The sequence below is a fragment of the Anas platyrhynchos genome, chromosome 2, assembly GCF_047663525.1.
Source record: "Anas platyrhynchos isolate ZD024472 breed Pekin duck chromosome 2, IASCAAS_PekinDuck_T2T, whole genome shotgun sequence".
NCBI classification, from domain to species: domain Eukaryota; kingdom Metazoa; phylum Chordata; class Aves; order Anseriformes; family Anatidae; genus Anas; species Anas platyrhynchos.
This window is the reverse complement of record NC_092588.1, coordinates 133,822,323-133,847,573: the sequence shown is the minus strand read 5'-3', so window position 1 is coordinate 133,847,573 and position 25,251 is coordinate 133,822,323. Positions and strand designations below refer to the sequence as shown.

General features: G+C 40.6%; 1 protein-coding gene across 7 annotated transcripts in view; it reads left to right on the top strand.

Moving 5' to 3' along the window:
* The first annotated feature begins 3,574 nt into the window (after positions 1–3,574).
* DYNC1I1 (dynein cytoplasmic 1 intermediate chain 1) overlaps positions 3,575–25,251 on the top strand; it is a 188,727-nt gene continuing 167,050 nt past the window's right edge. For 2 of the 7 annotated variants that reach the window (XM_027450829.3, XM_027450824.3), the window contains exons 1-5: positions 3,575–3,756; positions 4,243–4,315; positions 19,327–19,444; positions 21,360–21,474; positions 23,743–23,884. In XM_027450829.3, coding sequence (XP_027306630.1) covers positions 19,337–19,444; positions 21,360–21,474; positions 23,743–23,884 — 365 coding nt within the window. In that variant the 5' untranslated portion in view covers positions 3,575–3,756; positions 4,243–4,315; positions 19,327–19,336. The remainder of the gene's footprint in view (positions 3,757–4,242; positions 4,316–19,326; positions 19,445–21,359; positions 21,475–23,742; positions 23,885–25,251) is intronic. The other 5 variants (XM_027450832.3, XM_027450830.3, XM_072033627.1 and 2 more) reach the window with 4 other exon arrangements.

Here is a 25,251-nt window from a genome sequence, read left to right as displayed (position 1 = left end):
CTTTGATTTTTTCATTCTGCCTTTTGATCCTTTGTTTAATCCACTGCCTTTGAGAAGCTGGAAGGCATTTTGTAACATCCCCTGTTATTTGCAGAACCCAGGTGAGCACTATCATGCAAAGTGTCTGAAAAGTAGTGCCGTTTCCATTAAGCCTTAGAAATGTCGGCTTTGAAATTAATTTTTAATCTTCCAGTGGCACAAACTTCTAAGAGGGTTTGCCTACTTCTGTTACTTTCTCTTATTCTGTTTTGTGAAGTAGCAGTTGCTGGTGCCTAAGGCAGGAAAATACAATGTACTGATAATTATTTGTCTCATATTGCATCGTAAATGGTTATTGGTTTGTCAGAGCAACTTATACCAATCTTCACTAATAACTTACAAGTGAACAATGCTATATAAAGTAACTTCCAGAAGAAATTATGTCAAATCATTTTCCCTTCAACTTCTCAAATCTAGAAATCAAATGTATTGCACTTATTAATGTCCATGGAAACCTCTACATTTTACTTGTGTATCTGTTAGACAGAAGAGGAGAAACAGGCAAATACCATATTTTTGTAATTTTATCAATAGACTTTTTTATTTTCCCACACCATCCATGGGCGGCAATGAACTCCAAATTTCCCCTTAATCTCCAGTTTCCCTTCAGATAGCACCATGACTGCTGTGTGTACATGTACAACTGACCTCTGCTGGAGAGAAAGCAGCTTGTCAGATGTGAGTAATTGCTAACTGTTTTGCCCTCTGTTGATCTAATAATGCAATCTGAGGCTAAAATAACTACCTTCTGAATTCACAGAGCAAGAACTTTAAATTTAAAGTTTTGAAAATAATCTTAGCTTTGCCCTACTGCACATTCACCTGGTAATTAAGCCAGATACAAAATCGCATAATGCCTGCTGGCAGAATATAATGAGTTGGATAATATTATGGATTTGTGTTTAATGGGAAAATGTAAAATTAGTACACATCCCATGTTGAACTGAAATGGCTGGATGTTTCTCATGAAGCTTTGTTAAAAAGATTTTATTGATCATAATGATATATATTTAATAAAGATTTTATCCCTCTTTTGTAAAATTATTAATGGTATAATTTACCTCCCTAGAACAAGAAATCCACAAAAATGACAAGAGCTTGTTCTGTGGAAGGTTAGGGAAGACCTCATGAGAATGAGGTCAAAGAAAACAGAGCATTGTTTGTAGGGAAATTAGTTATTCCTTCAGATGGCTCTTTAACAAGACTGGTTGTATGTTTTTCTTATGTTTCCAAAGTTCATAGATTCTGGGGCCACCTAATAAAAATTTAGAGCTAGACTTGCTTACCTCCAAATCTCCTCACAGTAGACAATTTTGAAGAGAAGTTTTATATTTTTTATACTACCCTGGCCACTGACATTGTTTCCAAACTCTTTTGTATGCAGTTCCCCATTACTCAATAAGCTTTGGACAAGATCTGTCATGTTTCATGAATAGTTTTGGTGTTTGTTGTTTTTTTTTTTTATTTATTTATTTTTTTTTTCTTTGACATTTCCATTTTGGTTCTTTGTTTTATATTTTAAAAAGAGTGGATCGCTCATGACAAATATTGCAAATTTTAGAAAATATCAAAATCGTGTCCCATTTGACAAGTTCTTACAGTGCTTTTTAAAAAGATTTCTAAGTGAGCTATTGGCAGAACATCAGATGCCATTACTGCAACAAAAATGTAGGACTTAACAATCCTTAAAGACTTATTTATGGTGTGTCAATAGTACTTAATAATGTTATTTTAAATTTGTGGCTACTTAGTGTGAAATAGTTGAGAAAGTGTTACAAAAATGTAAGTTTTTGACCTTCATAGTCAAAAGGCAAGAGGACAGAGACACTGCACTCCTTTATGTTCAAAAAATGCTTGATATCATCCTACCATAGGATGGCATGATATGGTATATGACACCATGTTTTATGTATATGAGTCCAAGGAATCTTTGTATAAGAATCCACGTATAAGATATCATGTTAACAATAGTAAATCCCCACCTGGCATCATGGAGAACAAATCTGATTTGTCAATTCAGGAATATTAAATGACACCAAAGCCCTCTTAGAAACCAGTCCTGAACACTTCAAATCAATCAGCTAAGTTTGCATGGAATTTGCAAATGACACAAAATCCAAAGAAACCTAGACAAATCCCAGGGGATTTATGCTAAAGCTGAAACTAAGACCAACACTTACAAAAGCAACCAGCACCTTCTGCAGCTCAGTTTTGAGTACCCGATTTTGAAAAGGCCTTATTTTCAGAAAGAGTGGCAAACTGCCCCAAACTTGAAATGTTTCAAAACATGCATTTAAAACCACAAACTCTTTCCATTTGCCCCAGCCTGCACAAATAGAACATGTTGATCTTTAAGGAATCTTACAGGAGAGCAAGAAATGATTCTTTTCAGCTTCAACTCCAGTTAAATTGATAAACAATTGTTTCATCATTGTGTCTTCATCTTCAATGGATGCTGTTGTTTCTCTTCAGGGCTCTTTGTTTCCTGGCCAGGTGCAGTCCAGGTGGGTCTGAGAGGAACTGTATGTGATATGAACCCTTGATGGATTTTCAGTGGTCTGGATATACCACAATATTCTCAGAACAGGTCCTAGACCTGGAATGACAGTGGTTGGAGTTAGCACTTCCCACCAAAATGAACCAAATGTGGCTCAAGGGACACATTTCAGAATGATAACTCTCTGACCAGAGGGCTGGATATCAGTGAGACATATGTCCTGGATATTTTTTAAAGAGCAATCCAAGTACCAAGAGGCACATGGTTTCCTGTGGTGTGAGGGCAACATATTTGTGTGTTGGAAGAGGAAGAGGGAGGCTGGGTCCAGGAGATGGATGTACCTGTGCTGGGAGAGGAGCTGGCGTACTGCTAGAAGGAGCTTGGCTCTCCTTTCTGTTCTGTGTTCCCTCAGGAACACTGTGAGGAATCAGGGCCAAAAGGAAACCTCCACTGTTGGTCAGCCATGCCTTCATCTAACTGTGAAAGACGGGGAGAATCCACCTGCTCTGGAGCTCTCCCCTTGGTTCCCCAGATGGACAGGGCCTTGGTGGGACCTCCCTGCTGCCACAGCATCTGGCCAGGCTATGATGGGGTTGATGGCCAGGCCACCACGGAGATGACATTGAGGTGACTGTGGGGTAGCAATTAGGGGACTGACACCTAGACTGCTTTGAGGGTGGTGGCTAATCAGGTGGCTAATTAGGTCAGCGTGGAGGTGCTGGCCAGGCTGGCGTGGGGGACACTGAGGCAGCCGTGGGGGTGATGCTTTGGGTCCTGAGGGGACAATGGTGAGGCCACTGCAGGGCTGGCAGCCGGGCTGCCGTGGTGCACCCAGGTGGGGGTGACACCCGAGGGGAGCTGCTGGTGGCCAGGAGGGGCTCGGGGCTTGTCCCGACCCACGGGGCTCCGGGCCTGGGGGGCTGGCGAGTGCTGGCCGGGGGCCATCAGCCAGGGCCACCACCTACCCCCACTGCCCCGCCCCGCCCGCCCCGGCGGCGACAACGACAACGACAGGGGGTGTCGCTGCCGGGGGCGCGCAGGAGGAGGAAGAGGAGGAGGAGGCGGGAGGAGGAAGGCGGCAGCGCTCGGGAGGAGCCTGTCCAGCGTGAGACAGCACATTCAGCCCGCGGTCCTGCTGCGGGAGCGGGCGGCACCGCGCTCCGCCGAGGAGGAGGAGGAGGAGGAGGAAGAGGCAGCGGCCATTTGGGCGGCTGGCAGAGGTGAGGCACGGCCGGGGGCTGCGGGGGGAGCCGGGGGGAGCCGGGGGGAGCCGGGGGAGCCTCGGTGCTGCCTCCTCGCAGGGTGCCGGGAGGCCGGCACCCGCTGCGGGAGATGGGCGAGGTGAGGCCGGGCGGCTGCAGCGGCAGGGAGGGCCGCCGGCACCCCGCACCTGCACCGGCACCGGCACCGGCCCTGGTCCTGATCCCAGTCCTGGTCCTGGTCCTGATCCTGATCCTGATCCTGGTCCCGGTCCCGGTCCTGGTCCTGGTCCCGACCCCAACCCCGATCCCAGCCCGCCCGGAGGGCAGCCGCAGTCTTTAAACCTCCCTGCCTGCGCCTCAGCACCGAGGAGGTTAAAGAAGAAGGCGACTCCCCCCCAAAAACAAACAAACACACAAACAAACAGACAGACAAACAAAAAAAACAACTTTCCCATCTTTATTTTTTTTCATAAATATACCTAATTCTATTTTATTTTTTTGCAGTGTGAGCAACAGAGGGTTTGCCGAAGTCCGCAGCGACAGCAGATGGAGAATTAGATCATTTCCAGCTCCAAAGGTAATTCCCTGAAAGGGTGAGAGGCCTTTTTTTTGCTAGCGCTTGGAATACATTTTCAAAAGGATGTTGTTACAGTCACATCCCCCAGGAATGCCTCTGGGTCAGCAAAAGCGTAAGGCCCCTAGATATTCCCCAGACAAAGCCCTTGTTTCATTGACCAGAACAAAGTGTGGTTCTCCATCAATATTAGCATTGGCAAAAAGTAAAAATTTCAGCTGTAACTACATAAAAAATAAGGATCCTAAACAGACTGAGCAATGTAACCTGCTGTTATATGGGGAATGAAATGGAAAGACCTGATGTGAAGTCAGCACGTGGCTTTGGCACTGCACCTAGTAATTTATCCTGACATAGAGTTTTGTCAGCTCTTCGTTTCTGCGTGAGGCCATTGAATTACCTCTGAAATTACTATAAATATTACAAAGCACGGTGCTGCAAAATCTGTTTTCAGAATGGAAATCCAAATTGTGCATCTATCTCCTGATAGATGGTGTTATCAGAGCCTCTGGGAGGAATTTCACTGCTGTTGCCACTGATGTGATTTGGTAAAGTGCCTCATTTGTTCTTGTTACGTTAATGGGAAGAAGTTTTGTGTTTTGCTTTCTGATTTTCTTAAGTTCCTCTTTCCACCTGCTTTCCACTTCAGAGGATATCTCTAGTGGGAGTCTCCACTACAAGGGTGGATAAAATTCCTTCAGTAATTTCTATGTAGTGTTTCTCAGCAAGAATGGCTTTCTTCAGCATGATTGTATTCATTCCCTGCCTTGGGGCTGCACCCAGGTCTTTGTCCCTGGGAGTGCTTCATGTCATAATCATTAGGTGCTCCATGTTGTCTTCCTAGAAACATCAATTTATAGTCCATGAAAATACAAAATGTGTTGCACCTTCCACTCCTCCTCTGTGCACAGACTGTTCTGGGCATTGCGTTTTGCTATCCTCTTCCTTGATGCTTGAAAGACTTACAAGGGGCTTACACTATACCAGATAAGTGAAGGTGCAAGAGATTGTTTAGGGTTGGATTAGCGAGATTTTTCCTAGCTTTAAACACCTCTACCTCACATTAGTCTACCCTAAAACTACAATAACTGCAGTGCCTTCTTATCCGCAATTTAAGAGAAGAATCTTCCTTAAGGGAGCAGTGGTAAACCACACCCTACACAAGCAGCGATTATTGAGAATTTGGAAATCTGTTTACTCAAATGACATTCAAGCAAACACTTTTTTTGTACCCTGCAGGTCCCAAATTAAGAAGCTGACCTTCCAGCTTTTTCTGTAGAAGAAAGGACAGTGTGCTACAGCCCTTCAGTAGCATTTTTTTTTCAGTATTGAAATGCATTTGTTTGTTTTCCAGTTTGTGTTTTTCCAGCGTCAGTTTCCTGGTTCCTTTTATGTTGTCTCGCATAGATAAAAGGCTTGGTTTAGCAACTGTCTTTAGTGCAGCTACTCTAAGTGATGCACCAAGAACTTAGCTGCTTTGATTTCAAGGAAATTAACAGATCAGGTTTGCTGTTTCTTCTTTTCTTTTCTAAGACAGATTTCCAGAATCATTCATTGCTGCTATCGCTTTTCCAGTCTGGAAGAAGAGAGGGAGGGAATATTGGATAGAGCTGGATGCAATGTGCTGCGGCAGAGGTCTCACCATTGCAGTGGACTGGAGTGAGAGGGAAAGAGATAAGGGAGCAAACCAGGAAAAGATGAGGTTATAGAAAGAAAGAGTATGTATGCTGTTTTTCAGAGCCTTACCAATTTATACTAATGATTCAAGTAATTAGGTGGAATCTTTCAGCTTCTCAAACTTGACTTCCTCTCACAGAGATTTAAAGTGTGTTCACGGTCTCTCTCTAGGACTGCTCAGGCTTATTAACTAGTGCTTACTTGAAACTAACGTTTCAAGTGCCTCGTTGAGCTCCTTTGGCATGGTTTGACTAACAACAGAAATAGTAATTAGGAATCTTTCAGAGTCTCATGTCTACTGCCAACGTGAGCTGCTACTTGGAGGTGATGGTGGGATCTTAAATGTAAGATCCTCGCTGTCCTACCCCTGGGCTGTAATTTCCAGGGAAGTTAGAGAGGGCAAACACTGAAGTCCCCGCTGAGGTGCATGGGGATATTCATATCTGCAGAGGTCTGATCTCAGTCTTTCTGCAGCCACAGCCAGACATTGTGCAATGCTCTTCTTATATTTTTGTGTTTTCATTTAAAAAAACCTTAAATGAAACAAACCACGATGACCGTAGATGTAGTTTGTGTATACAAAAGGGACATTTTCCAGCAGGAATACTGATGGAGTGTGCTGGCAAAGTGCCCTTAGTACGGATGCATCTTGAATTAATAAAATAGCGCTTTTGCCAGGGGAGCTTATTTTAGTTCATCTGAGCAACACAGGTTATACAGGTGAGCACACATTTATATATCTGTAAGGAAGCTTGCTTTCCAGATGAGTGACTGTATGGTCTTCCACTCAGCTGACCTATATAAGCAGGGAGAAATGGTAATACAGAAATGACATGCTGAAAAACAGAAAATTTGAAAAATCTGGGGAAAAAAAGCATCTGAAAAATCTGCAATGGCAGCCTGAGGGAGACATTGTCTCCCTCTGAGTCTCGTATAGACAATATGTCCATTTTGCTACTTGGTAATCAGCCATCTAAAACCATGCTAGCTCTTTTTAGGCAAACATGACATTGGGAGCTGCTGTTCACTTGGCCATCTGCAAGCACTCAAAATAAGGCACTACACAGTATACATGAGCCTGCTCCTCCAGTACTGTTCATTTTAGGTGGCGTAATCTTGCCAACTTCTGTGAGGAATGGCTACTTCCAGGCAGACGGCAGGAGATTCAGGAAGATGTGAAGCAGATTGATGTGTAGGTCTCACAGAGACAAGGCATCTCTCACCACCTGCGAGAGCTATGATGGCCTTGCCTCCAGAGTGATGCCAGGAGACAGCAATGTACATTGTTTGAAGACCATGAGGCATCTCCAAATTCTTACTGAAGTCAAAAAGAGTTTATGCATTGATTTAGCAGTTTTTGGATGAGGTTTTGTGTAAATGCTGCCTTGACCTGCATGCTAATACTTGTGTTACCTGATGATTAAACACTGCTCAGATGACTCTTGTGGTTCTTGGCTGTTAATCTTTAAATGCATGTTATTTTATTTTCATATTTAACACTGCTGCCATGCCTGCAGATCAGTTTGCCTGATCTGGAGAGACTAGGGTATATTCTCCTGAGGTACAAACTTCCCTGAAGTCCTTACGGATCCAGTTCAGTCCTACGCTATATCTTCCCCAGGTGCTTGCTGGCTGACCCTGTTTTGCCCTAAAGTATTTATCGAGTAATTCAGCAGCTGAAGAAGGCTCATTTACTGCCACTCAGCAGGAAATGGTAACACAGGCAATCTTTGAAGGATGTAGCATTTTGTTTCCATTGATATCTTCTCCTTTTTAGATTTCTTTTCCTTCTTGCTGATGCTAATGTCGCATTCCCTTCTCACTGGTCTTCCCTTCTCTTTTGTCTTCTCTCCCTAGGACAGAACTAGTTTTAGTTCCTTATTTTTATCTATTTATTTTTTTTCTTCCTTCTGTGGTGTAGTAGGAGTAATTCCGAATCTTGTTCCTCATTTATTTATCCTCATTTTTCACTTTGGTCCAGGAGAAAGACATGGAGGGTTCTGTTTTCAAACAAGGGGGAATTCTACTGCAATGATATAAAACTGCCTAATATGATTAAATATAAATAAGGATATATGAGGATATATGGATCTATGTGTCTTCGAGCCTGTTGTAATGCATGATTTGAACATTTTCAGGCTGAATCTTACAGAAAAAGCTATCCCCTGGACTCTGCTTTGTTACTATTTAGAGTGAATCATTGGAGGTCCTATACCGCATGCAGGGAAAGTATGGATCCCTCTTGCTTTAAACTGTTTAGCCCTTCTGCTCTGTATCCATTAACACAGATCTTAGCTTTTAAAGAGCAGAGACAGTGGTATTAAATCCATACTATTCAAGGCACGTCCTTGTTTCATGTTTTGCACATTAGGCCACTGCTGTTAGGATCGGAGTGGTTACCAGGTCACTTGGTAATTGGGGCAAAGACATTTCAAATGATTGCTATTGTATATTTTGAGAAATTAAAATATTTAACAAAACAGGGTCAAATTAAAAAACAAACAAAAGAGACTGCTATCTAGGATGGCTCCTAGTGTTTGAAGCTGTCCATGCTGGTTTAAAGAGTGAGCATTTAACAGGTTCTCTTCTCTGACTCTCATAGTGCAGACAAAGTTGGGGAATTATCTAAACTCATGTGACTACCTACATAATGCATGTTTGTCTTCTCTTGGAGCAATAAAAGAGAATCACCATTTGCACTAATCACACTATTCAAAGTCGTATGACATTGTATTTCTTTTGCAAGTTTGTTTCTAGTTACATTTTGAGCAGCTGATGAACCAGAAAGTTTTTTTTGTATCATAATCCTAAAGGATTGCAGTTCTTCATTTGCTACTAAATTAATTCTTTTTTTTGTTGCCCCTTTTTAGCTGGGAGTACTCATAGTGCTTTGTTACACTCTCATAGCAGTTTGCTACAGACTATCAACTTTTGCCTGCCTTCATTGCCTAGGAAAACAAATTACTTCTGGAAAAATCTGTGGAAAGATATTTCATGTTATATATAAGCATGGATGTAACCTGTGTGATGCATTAAACAATGAATGGCTTAAAAATCTATAGCCTTTTGGAATGAAATAAGAAATCTGACCTAAATCATACCCCCTGGTGTGCAGTTAGCTATTCATGTACATAATCTGCTGCACTTGGCAAAGCCTGTGAATGTTGTATTCCTGCCTTTCAGGATCTCCATAGTAGTAATAATAATACAAAAAAAAAAAATTGTGCTGATGGGATAGGAGGGTATTGTACTGGAGACAAAAAAACAGTGATGCCATTCTCTGTTTGGACTGAAAGAGCCCGTGGGAAAACTGCCCCATTATTTCCCACAACATTTTCTTTTTCATGGAAAATTGATTAATAGCAAGAAAACACAGGAAAGCCTAGTTTGTTAGCCTGCCAGGGTCTCTTCATATATATATTTTTTTTTTTTTTTAAAAGTGCAATTTCAATACTATTTTTATCTGATAATTATAAAGTATATTGATTTAATTTATTTCTCATACATTCAAAGTGTAGAAGTCAAAAGGTAGCAGTATATTATATTATTTGGAAGTAGCTAAGATTAAAAAAAGAAGTCTTTGCAGCTTTACTTCTAACGTTGCCCCACACTTTGTACAGCAGCCCTTCCTTTATGTACAAGACACTTACTGATTTTTATTGTTTACTCACATTGTATCCATGAATCAGAGGACAAGGAAGTAAAAGAGCTATTAGGAAGCCACCGTGACACATGAGGCTTTTCAAACAAAGTTATAATATGGCATAATATTAGTATTAGTCCATTTTGGTGTTGTCTTTAAGTGAAAATCACGCCTTCTCAGTGTTGATTCAGTAAACTTGGTTAAAGTTCTTCTCAAGGAAGTTTCTGATCTCACTAAAATAAGTGAAGAATTAGACATAACTGTAATTAGTCAGTGACCTTTCAGTTCTTTGAATTACTTTTCTTAAAATAAAGGACTGCTATGTTTTCTCATTTCACATAAAGGTAATTTTTTGCGAACAGGCTAACTGTATTACACACTTACTCCTGGGTTCTCCCTTGTGGTTTTGCAATGATTTCTAGGCTTTTTAAACTGTGCTCCCCTCTTAACCCTCAGGAGGAACTGTGGGAACCAGTAAGCCCATACATTTTACAGTTTAATGTGGCTGGAGACAATGCATGGGGACCAGGCTGGTTTCTGGCTGCAGTGGTCCCGTATTTTAAGAACCACAAGTAAAAGTCAATTTCTGTTCCGCAAATATCTGTAGCACTGAATTCCTTCCCTGAAGAGAACTGGTGGCATCAAACTGGTGTCCTGGGCTCAAATTCTGATCTCAAATTTCTACCTTTCCTTAAAGAAATTGTTGCCCACTTCTGTGCTCTATTAAGCAATCCATATGTATGTCTTCTACAGAAGGCACCATCCCAGTATTTCCTACTGAAGCTGCTCCGCACAAGTATTAAAGCTTCTTTGGGCACAACAAAGCATGTGGGAAACAAGAGAAAACACTCTCGAGCTCCTTGCATCAAGCACCCAGCAAGAAAAGAGTCCTGGGCTCTAGCTACTAAATACAGTGTTGTACTTTAAGCTAAACAGTCATTGGATATAATATAAACTAACCCTGAAACAAAGACTAGAACCTAGGGGCCTCAGCTAGGGACTAGTGTTTGCTCTCTTGCATCTGCTTCTCCTGAGCCAGTGAATCCTGGCAGAAAGGAAAACACTAGAAAATAGTTTAAGGGATTAGGAAAGTACTCTCCATGCCTCTGGTCTTTCTCACCTGCTAGCCTACAGCCACACTAGGCAGGTGGCTTTCAGTCCAAAAGGTAGGTGCCTTCTGGCAGGGCTAACACACCAGCCTCTGAGGGAAGTGTGGAGCTTCCAACCAGTTTCATGCCAGTTTCATAGCTTGTTCAGCACGACGACTTCTCAGTCCAGGACATCCGTAAGAAGCTGGGGTGAAGAAGGGATCTTTATAGGATCAGATGCCCTAAAATGGCCTTGCTGAGCATCGTAGTAACAGGCCCCTGAGAAGCTTTAACTCCTCGGCCTTAATTTGCCTTAGATCTTCCTAGGTAAAACTGGAATAAGTCAGTACCATTTGAATTAAAACTTCCTTGAGGCTGGAAGAGTCCCTTCCCTTGTCTTTGTGGCACTGAGTGCAGTGCAGCCTTCAACTTGGCTGGATCTTTTAAGTACTGATCATAGTGAATGTCACAAAATAATATTTCTCTGGTTTATTATCACTTGGTACATTCTCTGGGTCAAATATGTAATAAAGTTCATCGACTGTCATTAGGTCTGAATCTCCAATCTCAAAGATTTCAGATGAACATGCAGCTCACAGAGCCAAACCAGTGCTAGAGTGCACAGATATCCTGAATTTGGTTCTTGTTTCCTTCTCATATACAAATTATTTGCAGTCTTTGAAAATATGCCATTAGACATCCGTGTTTATAGTCATGTGTTTTTATCTTAGCATATTTTTTTCCACATATGAGGATCAGCAGGGATGACTGGCTCTGGTCCATCATGTTGCTTTTTTACCATGATTGAGGAGGAAACACTGGGCAGTACAAGAGAAATGGTAGTGTTGTTCCTTCCACTTTGCTTCCCTAAAAATGATGAGAAATTGTGTGAGATATTCAACATATTTCTTACAGCAGGAGTTATTGCCTACCTTCTAAATCTTTAGGTATATTGATTTCAGAGATTAAATCAGTGTGTGTAGTTTTTAGTCTAATAACATAATCACAAACATCAATGTCAAAGTAAAGGATATTTTTGTTTTAAGAAAGAACTGATATCTGGGTAAGTCTTCCAGTAAAACCTGTATGTCAGCAGCATACCTTCTTCGATATCTGCCTGGCAGTTGTCATAACTGGGTTCAGAAGCAGAGACTAGAATGTGCATTTTTCATGTTTGGGTAAATGGCTTGAAGTATCAGGTTGCTGGCCACACACCACTGGGATTATTTCTAGAGGAGGGTAGAAAAGTCAGAGAGGTCACTCATATTTCCATTCCTCATTTCCATTTTTCTTCCATTCCCCAGTAAGGAATGGAATTATATGTTTTAATGTCTGAAGTGTTTGCAGGATGGAGAAGACTTCAGGAGAGACTAACAGACAGGTTGAAGTGTAGTTCTACATTAGCTGTTAGCATACTCCTGGGAGGCTCTTTGGTACTGTTGTAGTGAAGGTCTACATAGAACCAAATATTCTGTATAGGTTGTGAAGAAGTGACGGTCCATTAGCAGCAGATATCATTGAAATACGAGTCTTGTATAAAAAAGACATATCGAAGAAATTGAAATTAGACACATGAAATATCGGGTGCTTATTTGTCTAGACAAGTGATCTTCAGCTGTGGATTAGATTTTGTCATCTCTTAGACATTATCCATCTCTAAAATCACACCAGTTTATAGCTTGTATTTGGTTCTCTTTGAATATCAAAAATGTTATTTATCTTGCCAGGTCCTCCAGTTCCTTTCTGAAGTGAGCTGGGAAAGTTACAAAAAATAGCATAGAATAGATAACATACAGCCAAACAGTAAAACGGATAGAGAGGGAAATGAACAAGAATACCCAGAGATCTTCTATTCCACAAGGTCAAAATGTTTTCAGGCATGCAGGTGATTGTTTTATTAAAAACCTCCACTCTTTACAGCTAGGGCAGTATTGCTGAGCCGGATCCTGAGGAGGTACAGGTCAGTGTTTGCTGCATCACTGAGGATCATCTCCCAGCACCACGTGAGGTCATTGTGCAGCTATAACTGTGCTTGATAATGTTCACTGAGGGGAAATCTAAGGCAGTTTAAAAGACCTGTTTTACAATTTACTTGCTTTGAGGTAGTATACCCAGAGAGTTCTGTGCGACTCAATGTAAAGGAAGGATATTTAGTAGGAGATAGGCAGCAGCTTTGCTGCAGTGACCTGTTATTATGTAATACTTAGTTTCTTTATAATTCTAGCTGGAATGCTGTGTTTTTCTTACTTATCTCTAGCAGGTTGTTGCCAGCAGCTTGTTCTCTTCAACTCTGATGACTCTTTCGTGGAACTATGCTTGTTGGAATTGAAAAGGTCATGGTAAATTTAAGAGAATGAGGAGACACGAGAGAATGGCATGATGTGCAGGAGATGCTTCATTGCCCCTAAGCCTAGTGCCAGAAGAATGGGCAATAGAAGAGCTTTGCTTCTATGCAGCAGGACCCCGTAATTCTGCTGTAACTGAGTTCTTTTTGTAGAAGGGCCATTACGGAAGAGCAAGAGTGACAAAATTAAATGGGAATAGATTACAAGGGAAGCATAATTGAGCAGCTGTGGGCACATATCTTATACCCTGTCAGCCTCCAAATAAATAGGCTAGAGATGCACTGACCTGTTGCATAGCAACCAGGAGGTGCACGGTACCAAATCTCTGGATGCTGTGATTGTAAACCTTGACAGAACAAAGTACAAGACCATTGCCAATCTGCTACAAATGTGCAGAAGCTGAAGGATAAAAACATTACATTCCCTGAAATCTAACACTTAACAACCACTTTTATTTATGGATAAATATACGGATGCGGTGTTAAAAGCCTGTCTGTTTTGCCTCAAGGTTATGTAAAAAAACAAATCTTAGTCTCTCCAATTTTATGTAGTTTCCCTGAATTCATCACACAAGAGACTCTAAAATACCGCAACTGCTAAGCTCTTGCATTTGCAAATATTTGCCCATTGTTGTGGTCTAGTAAACATTGATGTGTCTAACTAACAAAAATATTTATGTTATGTGACTGATGTCAAGTACATATTCTGATGCATGATGAAAATAGGTACTCGTGTATTTACTTAAAAACTGCTGTCAAGGAGATATTTCTAGCCCCTCTTGCCTATTTGAAGTGTGTTTCAAACACTATTTTAAAATGAATACCATGGATTAGAATGCATTTATGCTAGGGTAACAACTCCCTCTTGTTTCTTGCAGACCAAAGATGTTTATCTGCTTTGTATAATTCATACTTCACATCTGTACTTTGACTTGTAAAAGTCCTAGGTAGATCCTATGGGAATATTTTCTATTGTAAAATTGTGTAATTCTCCTAACTCTAGGAAATGTGTGAGATTCTGCAAAAGAGAGATGAACGTGGTTCCTTATTCAAAATGAATCATTCCTTTCTGTAGAAAACTCCATTTGTAATAGTTTCAATAATAGTAGTACTCCCACTCTGCAAAGCCATTCTTTAGAACCAAGAATTGCCAAGTAATATACTTTATCTACATACTTTATCTTTCAAACAAAAGACATTTTGCAGCTTTGGACTCAAGAGTAACTTGCTTTTTATTAAGGCATTTAAATAATGCTCGTAAAGCATCTACAGGTATCAGATCTCTCATATATTTTAGAAAAGTGTATTAACTAACCAATTAATTATGGTTAGCTATACATGCTGACTAATGCTGTATGTAACGGTGTTTGCTTAACCTCTTTGATAATTACAGGTGGAGATTATTGCAGAAGACAACATAGGAAATCACAGAACAGGAAAGACTTTGAGGCTTATGAAGTGGTGAATACAGCTCTACTGCAGTGCAGCTTACTGAATGAACAGCATGTAAAAATTCCCCAACTGCCAGGAAGCAATAAAATCTGTAGGCTTTTTTATCTCCTACTAGCTTTGGAAACTGACGTTTCTTTCAAGATGAGCTTGGTGATGGCAAACAGACGAGATGCTATTCTAGGAAATACAGGCTTTAAGAGGAGGGAGATGTTATACCTCATTTTCGTTTTCTGCTAATAAAAAATTTGGACTGTCATCGTTTTCTTTGACTTTGTGTTTAATCTATTCACCATCTGTTGTGCACTTTGTGCTTCTTGTTTTTTATATTCATTCCAAGCTATGGACTGAGTATAGTCCACAGGTCCACAAGGACCTGAGCTACCACTGCTTGTACCTCTGTAACTTGGGGTTTTACTCTAGCAAGTGTCAATTTCTTAGCTTTGCAGTTGTAGTAGATCTCTTTAGGTGTCTGTGGTGGTTCTCACTGTTAAGTGCTCATAGAAACGGTCCATAAAAATACCTGCTCAAATATTGCGGTGATGATAATTAATAAAGTCCTTGTAGCTTGTTGTAAAACTGTATTGCTTACTGGCTTGTACTTATAGAAGGACTTGCATGGCTTTTAGTCAAATCAAGGGTAAAACACTATTATTACTTGCACCTTCCATGCTTACTGCTGCCACAGAGGAAATGGTCATGAGATATTGCCACCTATGCAATACCAGCAATGGAGTAGTTCCACGTGCACCCCTTGTATCAGAGAAGTTTGCACAAACACCATTATTATTTTAAGATTACTGTAGATGGCCTTCCAAAGAACTTATTCCACCCACTGACAGGAATTACAGGAGCTGCTGGGGGGATATGAGGGGTGGGATTCCTCTCATCCACTTTGAGACACTGACAATGGTGATTTTGATGAACTTAACTACAAACCCGGGGCCCTTTATCATCGCTGGGGAGAAGCAGGCAGCTTTGGGGCATGGTTAATCATAGTCTCTTTTAGACATCTGCTTTAGGCAAAGAAGAATCACATCCTAGGATATCTCTTCTGACTATGCCTGCACTGATAGTAAGGCTAGCTCTGCATTTATGCTGTGGAAGTGCAGACGCAGTGAGATGAGCTCCGTGGTTGATGAAGCCCAAAAGTGCAGTCCTCAGGAGCCTCGGCTCTGCATTTGCACACACCCAGGTGGCTGCTGTCAGATGACCCTGTCATGTGTAAGTGGAATTGGCTTCATTTCCTAGCCCGAGAGAGGACTCTGAGGCTTATAGGATTCATTCAGGAGAAACTGACAGTTTGAAATACAACAGTCAAGTTTCATTAACAATCATGCCAGGAGGAGCATACTCGTGTATCCAGTACCTCAAAGAAAGGAGAATTCCTTTAGGCTATGGGAAGTGCAAGCTTCTCCATGCAAGGCAGCTCACGTCCAGCCACATCTCAAGAACCTACCTTAGCTCTTGGTCTGGGAGCTGGAATGGGCTGGGATCATTCTCCTTTTGAGGCAATGTCACTTGGCAGCTAACTGTGCCAAATAAAAAAAAAATTGGATCCAAGGTAATGCACTTCCCTTGAAGAGGGGAGTCCAAGGCTGCTGCCCTGCTATGAGAACGATTTCTATATTTAATGCAGTCTTCAGTGTCTTAAATCCTGTGTGCTCCTTCTGTCAGGTAGGTGATTTAATGGCTTCACTCCAAAACGTGCTCCTTACAGTTTCCCTCTGAGCAGCACCTTTTCCCGAACTGTGGAAAATTAGGTCATGCATGAGCCTTGGGGCTGACATTCAGCACCACAGAGAATGTAAAAAGTAGATAATTTTTAATGTTTGCCTTTATCTCTCTTCCATTTGGCACACGGAATGACAGTTATTAAGAATTTGTTCCCTGTAATGAATACAGAGTATTAACTCCATGGGTAGTGCCAAACAGAGGGATGGGTACATTGGCATGCTTCCTGACACTTGCTGACCTCTGAGAAAGGTGGTCACATATCCCTGGTGTTCAATTTGGGCTAAAACTGTAAATGGCAAATTTTCAGGTTGATAAGCTGGTTGGGGTAGCTAAGGAATGACTATATGCAGGAAGAAAGTAACTTCAGATGAAATTATTTCTATAAATCCAAACTGGCATCATTCTTTGAAAGAAATTAAATACACCACCTTTGTTGTATTTAAGTTTTGTCTCGTTAAAAATAGGGCAAAACTATAATAGAATTTGATCACCCTGACTGGGGCATTGTAAAGAAGGGGCCAGGCACTAAGTAGCTGATGCCTAAGTCAGAGAAAAAGTTAGTTTCCCTGACATGAAGGGAATGAATTTTTAGAAAGCTGTTCATTGATATCTGACAAACAGCTTGAAAGGGATGCCAAACCCTCCGGGTTTCTGTCATAAGCCTTAAAATGCATTTGCATATTTTCTGCATAGAAACGGGATTTCGCTTTCTCTTGCCAAACTGCAGAACTAAAAGGATGCAAAAACTCTATCTAGTCCAAAGGGCTTGGAGGGAAACTTCATAATAAGAATTCAAATGTGTACAAAAGATTAGGAAAATGACTTCAAATGGGATTTCAACCATATCTGAGAGACCCGCAAATCCTGAGCAGCCTGGTAGTCAAAATACCACTTATACTGTCATTAAAAATCTCCAGGCATTTCTCACTTAAATATCTTCACACAAATTAATGTTGTCAAAGGTGCTGTTGCTTAGTTTTATTGATACCAAATGCAAATTTTCTGAGAGTTTTGATTTCTCTTTCTCAGACTCCCAGCAGTATGGCTTAAGTAACATCATGAATAGGATCAGAGTGAGGGAGGAATAAAAAAATGGTCTTCCTAGTGCACCTGGTGGTGGGGTTTCTTCATTTCTTAATGTCCTTCCTAGCTGTACCATGCACTGAGTTGTTGTAGGTTGATCCAGGAGGCCCCGAGCTGGGAAAGGCGAGCAGGTCCCGTGCCAGAAAGGGCAGCTCTGCTGCTGTAGGTGCACAACCTGCAATGGTCCTGAGCAGGATGGGTGTGACTCCTGCAGGTGGGCTTCAGCTGGATACTTGGCTGGTGAGCATCATCACCCGTGGTGATGATGACAGATGATGACACCCCTCTGGCATCCCTTAGGCTGCTCTTAGGTCTCTCAGTAGAGGAAAAAGCTTGCAAAGACAACAAAACATTTGGGCTGCTTAATATGCAGGTGATGTTTTGTTGGCAACACCCTCCACATTGTGGGCTAATTATGCTTTTTGCATTTTGAGGAGAGGGAAACATATGACTGCAAGAGGAATTGATGACGAGTGAAAGTCCCATATCATTTTTAGCAACTCTATTTACTCTCTGGTTGTCAACCAGACCAGGGAGTAATATGGATGGAGTTCTCATTTGTATTAATGGAGGGCTGCCGTGTAATTTCCCGTGCATTGAGCAAACAATACACTGCCATTGCGAATACGTGGCGTTGCCATTGACCTGATTGATTTTGAGTTGCAGTGGGGGATGTGCTAAGTGATGTGTGAATTAGTAGTACAGGAAAGGAAAGGTTAATTTCCATTCATTTCCGTGAATGTCTGCATTAGCCAGGGCTGTCTGAAGTGAAGTGCAAAAAGGAAAATCAGTACTGATACAGTTAGATGCCTGCCCATAATGCCATTAGATGTTACGATGTTGGAGAATAAATAAACTATCTGTGATTTAAATTATGAATCTGTGAAACACTGGTGAGGTTTCAAAACTGTAGGAAAGGGTTGGTATCACAGAGATCTGATATCTTTAGAGATCTGCCCCTGTTTGTGTATGATATGGCTTCATATCCTTCTACTCCTCTGTTTCAAGGCTCATGTAACACCAGTGTAGGTTGACAGAGTTTCACAACATGAAGAGTGTAACATGGCTTCACATCATTTTCCTACAGAGAGTTGTGTTTAAGACCAAATAGTGGAGGGGGGGTCTATTAGTAGCTAAGAAGTGCTTTTGCCAGCTTTGCTTCTTTGACTGGAGTTCCCATAGGAACAAGAGGCACACCTCCTGCCTCTTGGAAGGGTGATCTGAGCACAAGACTTTAACACGTGCCACCTTGTTAAAGACAAGTTCAGCTTTCTTAGGTTGCCTGCTTTTGTAATTTGTCCACAGGCAAATTGGGTACTGTGGCCCAGCTTTCCCTGGAGAGCATGGAGGAGTTTCCTGCCCACAGCTTGGTCAGCGTGCTCCACTGGGGGGTGAATGAGTGGTGGAGAGTCCTGCAACGGGGCTGCCAGGCTGTGCCTGGCTGAGCAAGTGGAATGAGAGGGGAATCTGGGATAACAGTCACTCAAGGCACATGCAGAAGCAAAAGCTACCAGATTTTCCAGTTTTTGCCATTAAAATTACTAGTTGTCTAGGATACGTCGGACTGCTTGGGGCACATCTCTTTCAGGTACCTAAAATCAAAATCTGTTTGTGGACCTGGGTCTTACAGGCTGGCAGAGGTGCTGAAGCTGATGAAAGTCAAAAGACATCAGTTTCAGTGCATAAAAGTGTTAAAGCATTAGTTTGAACAGCAGACAAAAATGGGTTTGCTTCACAAAGGTGGTTTTCTAATAAAGACAATTTGGAAATATATTCCATGGTTGGTGATGTTCTGGTCTGACTTCTTGAAAATAAAATTACAAAACAAATACTCTGCTTGCTATGATGTATTCCAAGGGGCAGCATTTATGTAGGAGTATGTTTGTAGCAATTTTAGAAGTGCTATTTTTGATATAAGTATGTGGTGTTTTTTTCAGTAGATAGGGAAGATGTTTATTTATTTTTCACATTGGTTTCCATATTTTGTTTCCAGCAGAATCAAAATGTCAGACAAAAGCGATTTAAAAGCAGAACTTGAGCGCAAAAAGCAGCGTTTGGCTCAGATAAGAGAAGAAAAGAAACGGAAGGAAGAAGAAAGGAAAAAGAAAGAGGTAAATATGCAGAGTGCCTGCTCATTTCTGCAGAATGGTCTTGCTGAGTGTTGTATACTCCAAGATATCTGTCATGTGGAATGAGATCCTGAAACCTGAATCAGTCTGGCCTTAAAATCAAAATGCTTATTTTTGTCAAGAAAGTTGGGATGAGGGTATTGCTTTTAAAACCAACGTGCTGTCAGATGACAACAGTTTAGACAACATGATGTGTATGTGTGTGTAGAAAGAAAAATTGATTTGCCACGATGCTTTTTCCTGGGCTTTCCTTCAATGGAAAGGGAGTGGAGAGTGCAGAAAGACAGAAAGACGTCTTACATTTTTTTGAAGCCATTACAATCTAAATATGTATTTTGTTCTCTGAAGACCAGCTTGATTACTGGCTAAGGCAACAGATTTACAATTATTATTCTCCAGTAAAGTATAACATAATTGCAATTGCATTTTCATCTTCTGGCATGGGTGCATCTTTCAGTTCTGTTAAAGTTTGATTGACATATTAGTTTATTTGTCCTTGACAATATGCATTAGGTTTTTCATTAAGGGATTTGTACTTCTTTTTATTCAGTCACTTAGTGGAATAGAGGTGAGAATTGACAGGGAGTGGATATTCATTTTCATGCAAAGTCAGAGAAGCATTAAGTGATTATGTTTCTTTTCCTTCAAATGTCAACACTTACCATAGTTTAAAGCACCTGTTATCCTTTACTAATAACTGGTTTCCTTTTAAACTGACACTTTAATATTGTACATGAATTTCATGGAATTACCGTGGAAATGTGATGTGATCCAAGAAATCCACGTTCTAGTTTTGGCTGTCTTTTTAATCTTTTTTCATTTGAGACATTTTTGTGCAATTACCGACACACATCCCAGTGAGGCTTCTAGTGGTGCTACGGGAGTCCTCTGTAAACAAGACTTTAAATGCTAACATTTTCAGTGTTTGTTACTAGCCTGTTAATGAGTTAAAGAGATGGGAGACAAGCTAATGTCTTGAGGAACCTATTAAGTTCTTTTCTTTGTCCCCTGCCTCTGGTTGGGGACCAGATCTTGTGGAGATCCCGCTGTGGTTGGAACTTTCCCTCGGCCCATATAGCCAAATGCAGCTAAGGACACCCAGCTCTACAAATTAGCTGTAGTGCCTGAGTGTGGCACCATAAATGTGTTATGCTGCCTGATTTTGAAGTTTTTGGTCTTCAGGAATGAAGTCTAACATTCAGTTAGATGAGTAGATGGTGCAGAAGACTTTTCTAAAACCTCACATACTATAAGATACTTCAGGCTAGCTCGTGGGAACAGCTTGAGCTCAGGTATGTTCTTTTTCCTCTGTCCTGGCTGCATACAAACCAGAGAAGGTGGAGATGCTTCTGAACTTCTAGGTTTGCCAGTGTACCTAGACCACTAACAACAGCAGGCTGGGGCACTCTGCAAGTCCCTTATGTCCTATCCTCTGGCTTCAACAGAGAGGGAAACCTCTCTGTTTGGAGGCTAGACAAGATCAGCCAATACAGAAGTAAACATAGGATCCAAAATAGAGAGGCAGGTGCCTCCAGGCATTGTCTATAAGAACTCTTCTGGGATTGGTATATTTCAGGCATGATAAAATAATAGACACAGCCAGCTGTGTTTTGCGTTGCAGCTCACTGGTTACTGCACTAGACTATGAAGTAGAAAATGGGTTCAGATCTTTTGTGTGCTTGGGCAGCAAGCCTGGTTCTTTCAGTGGACTGCTCTAACCACTTGTCTGGAGTACCACTTCTATCCATCTGCCCTACTAAATTAGAGAATGGTGACCCAAATATAAGGGATTCTGGCTAATGGAGATGTTGCTTCTCTTATTTCTGGGTTCTGGTAGGCCTGCGAAAGCCATTCTATGTGGATGAATTATTATTATTATTATTTTTTTTTAATTCAGGCTGATCTACAGCAAAAGAAGGAACCAGCTCAAGAAGATTCTGACCTAGACCGCAAAAGAAGAGAGACAGAAGCTTTGTTACAGAGCATTGGTATATCTCCAGAACCACCTCTAGGTATTTAAGAGGAGCATACTGTGAAGCATTCAGTTCTGCCATAATGAATGCGTTCTTTCTAATAAAGCATGCTTTGCTTTTTTGATTTTTGGCTGTATTAGTGAAGTGAACTCTTCTGTTTGAATGCCCACCATACCATTCACATATACCAGCTCATGGCATTTTAAGTACTTATCATTGCCAGAAACACCCGTTTCATTTCTTCAAGAAATTTTTGTGAATGTAACGCAGGCGGTTTTGCATACCAGTAGTGATTTCTTTTCTGATGGATTAATAGATTTTCTGTCACATCTATCTGATGACCCACAAATAATATAATAAGTGCTGTACTTCATTAGCCCCAAGTTTTGTTTCATAAATACAGATTAAGCATTTGCTAAGGAAGGAGGAGTAAAATTGTGTGGGAGCTCCCATTGATTTTCTCTAAAAATCAAGCAAAATGGGAGAGGAGAAGTAAAAAGACAAATCACAATTACCAAAAAACTTATCATCAGATCATTATTGTAGATTTCAGATCTGGTTCCATGTGCTTTACTGCTTTTTTGTTGGTGGCTTTTCAGTTGTGGAAACTGCAAAGTTTAAAAATACATGTGGCAAAGTTTTTAGTATCTAAATATTGGTTATCTTGATTAAGTTCCGGCTGACACATTGGGTGGCCCTAAAGTGAGAACTTCATAAACTATATTTTGTAAATTATATAGTGATATTACAAAATCAGATACATTTTTAATATTTGAGCACTTAAAATTTCTATTTCAATTTATATATAATTTATTTATTTATGAACTCATTTTATCTTTCAAAGAGGAGCCACGGATTTTATCTTTCTATATATGATAAAAATAACACACATTCGTGTTGTAAATTATTGGTTCTTAGTTAATTATTATGTATTTGATACTATCAAAAGAACATGAAGATTCACATATGAAATGATCCGTTTTAGATAAATAATAGCATTCTATCCTCTTTCATTCCCTATGTATACACTGACAATTAATATACAAAGGAAACTTTAATTCTGCCTTCACATATGCATATGATACTCAGATCCCACTGTGAATATGGACGGTGTGTGAATATACACAAACAGCCATGACATACCTGTAACCTGCCAAAGGACTGTCATGAAGATGAATTCACTTTTCATACTGCAGTCATTTCTGTGACAGTCTCTAGTGAGAATCCATGTGAAATGTTTGACCACATGGAAAATCTAAGTCTCTTGACAGGTCTGTCATTATACATTATAGAGCATAACAAAATAGTATAAAGTTTCACTCTGTAAAATCTATGAAAGGAAATGCACATGATTTAAACCAAATGGAAAACTTATTTTTTTGCATAAAAACCCCTTTTTGTGTTTTCTTCAGTGTAGCTGCTTTGAAGAATACTTGCATTAAACCTTGAATTGAGCCATCTCTTCATTTTAAATATTTTTGAGAAACCATTTTAAAAGAAATCAAGATATTTCTACTTTTTTATTTTTTTACTTCCTTGCTGAAGAGCTTAAACTTGGGCTGACCTTGAGCTATTAACTTCTTTTCCTGTTAAAGGAAACAAAACTGGATTTGCATGAAATATGCTTCAAAAGCCCTGGCAAGCCAAAAAGAAAATCATTTCTAGAACTTTTGCAAATAGTATCTAAACCAAGGGAAACTTTTCCTTGAGTGTTGAAATCATGTCCCACCTAAAATGGCAACCTTATACAACCTAAATTACTTAAGAAAACAAGATCACTACGCAAACTAATGTGTATTCTCACCATGTTGGGAAATGATTTTAACTAGCTGGATTTCCTTGTTTAGCTTTTATTTGAGATGTCATTTCTGCACTGCAGTCTTAGAACATATCTAATGGACATTGGCTTTTAATTTAAACGGAAATTTTGAAAAGTTTGCTTGCTCTGTTGCCTCCTTGACATTACCAGAAGAGTTCACTCAGCTTTCTGACAAGACAAGGCCCTGATATTTCTTCATATCTTTAAAATCTTTTGCAAATCATCTTCAAAATATATGCGAGAAAAAAGTGCTATTTCCACAGATATCTCTTCCACTGATTAGCTGTAGAATCACATTGGGCTTTCAGTCCTGTCTAAATTCATGTCAGTTTTAACACTTCTAGAAGACTTAAAATTCACTTGACTCTCTTCCTTTTCTTTTTCTTTCCTTTCCTTATTTGCTTTCACCATTTCAAACTCTCCTAATCATCCATCCACTATCATTTTGGTCCATTGGTTTTGATTTGTCTGACACTGCTCTTCATCAGTGCAGTCGCTGCATGTGTTAACATGGGATACCTGTTATTTTCATTATTTAGTCCCAACCCCTATGTCTCCCTCTTCGAAATCAGTGAGCACACCCAGTGACGCAGGCAGCCAGGACTCTGGAGATCTGGGACCCATAGGAAGGTAAGACATAGAGACAATGGTGTTGAATAAATATGTTTGTTCACTTTGCACTTAATTCCACGCTTTTACCTTTGCTTCCATAAATAAGAACATGCTGTATCTAATGTGTACTTCCGTTTCTGCATTTTCCACTGTGTGTCACCATCCTGTAAGACTGGTCTTAGACGTGAGGTAAATAAGTGCACACAGCAAGCTGATTTTAAGACACGAGACAGAACCTTGTATTGGAAAGAAAAGCTGAATTTATGGTTCTACAGAGGCCAATAGAAGTCTGTCATTCTGTGTAGATATAAGCTAAAAATAGAGAAAGTGCTCAGTTACAGTACCTGTTGCTCATGTGATTGTTTACAGTAATGTTTGTCCATATAACCAGTCCCCTGTGAGGTCCTGTAGAACGTGTCTTTCTATGTGTAACACCAGGCTGTTTTGGGCTCCTACATAGCTGTGCATTGCAGTGTGTGGAACTGGCAGTGGTAAAGCAGAGCTTGTATAGAAGCAGACTGAAACACCCCAGGACCAACTGGCAATTTTGTCTTAGAAACTGTGGCTATCAGAGGGTGGGAGGGAAGCGGCTCTCCTCTTGTGGAAAAGAGTGTAAGGGATGGGCACAAGAGCAACCTTCGTGTCTTTGTTCATATGGTCAAAATTTGAAATGCAAGTGGCAATTCCTGAGTAATTCCTTGTCTGGAGTAAGAAAGTAATGAGGATGCTGCTGTTAAAGGAGCATGTGTTCGAGTAAGAAGAGGCCCAAGCAACTATTCTGTGTATTTTGAAAAATGTAAAACATGGGTCCAAATAGCTTTTTTTTGTGTGTTAAACCAACTCAACATAAAACCAGCTCATCAAATCTGTGAGCCAAAAACTCTGATAATGGCTTGAAAACACAGTGATGACTGTCTGCAGTGAACAGTTGTAAGGAATAGGTAACATACTTCTACCTACATAAACGCTAATCTCACAGAGCTTCAGGTCACCAGGTTTAATACCACACCAGCCTTCTGCTTAAAAAAAATGACATTTCTGTTAGCTGAAAGTATATTGTGTTCCCCTTCAGCCAGATGCAGATACCTTCCATTGAGAGGAGGTTGCACAGCTGTTGCTGAAAGCTGCTCAGCCCTTCCCTGTCTACCCTCTAGAAGGAATGGAGTTTGTTAGGAGGGAAAGCTCCAGCCTGTGAGATTTATCTGTTCAAAACATGGTAAATAGTACAATGCTATATTCATAAGCAAATGCAGTAGACTTCAGCACGTCAGAATACTTTGAGCAGAACAAAAAATGTTTAGACTACTGTTTAGGATAAAGTTATTCCCCACAGTCCTACAGGCAACTGTGACAATGTTGTCTGGAGACCTCTAAATTCCTGTTTT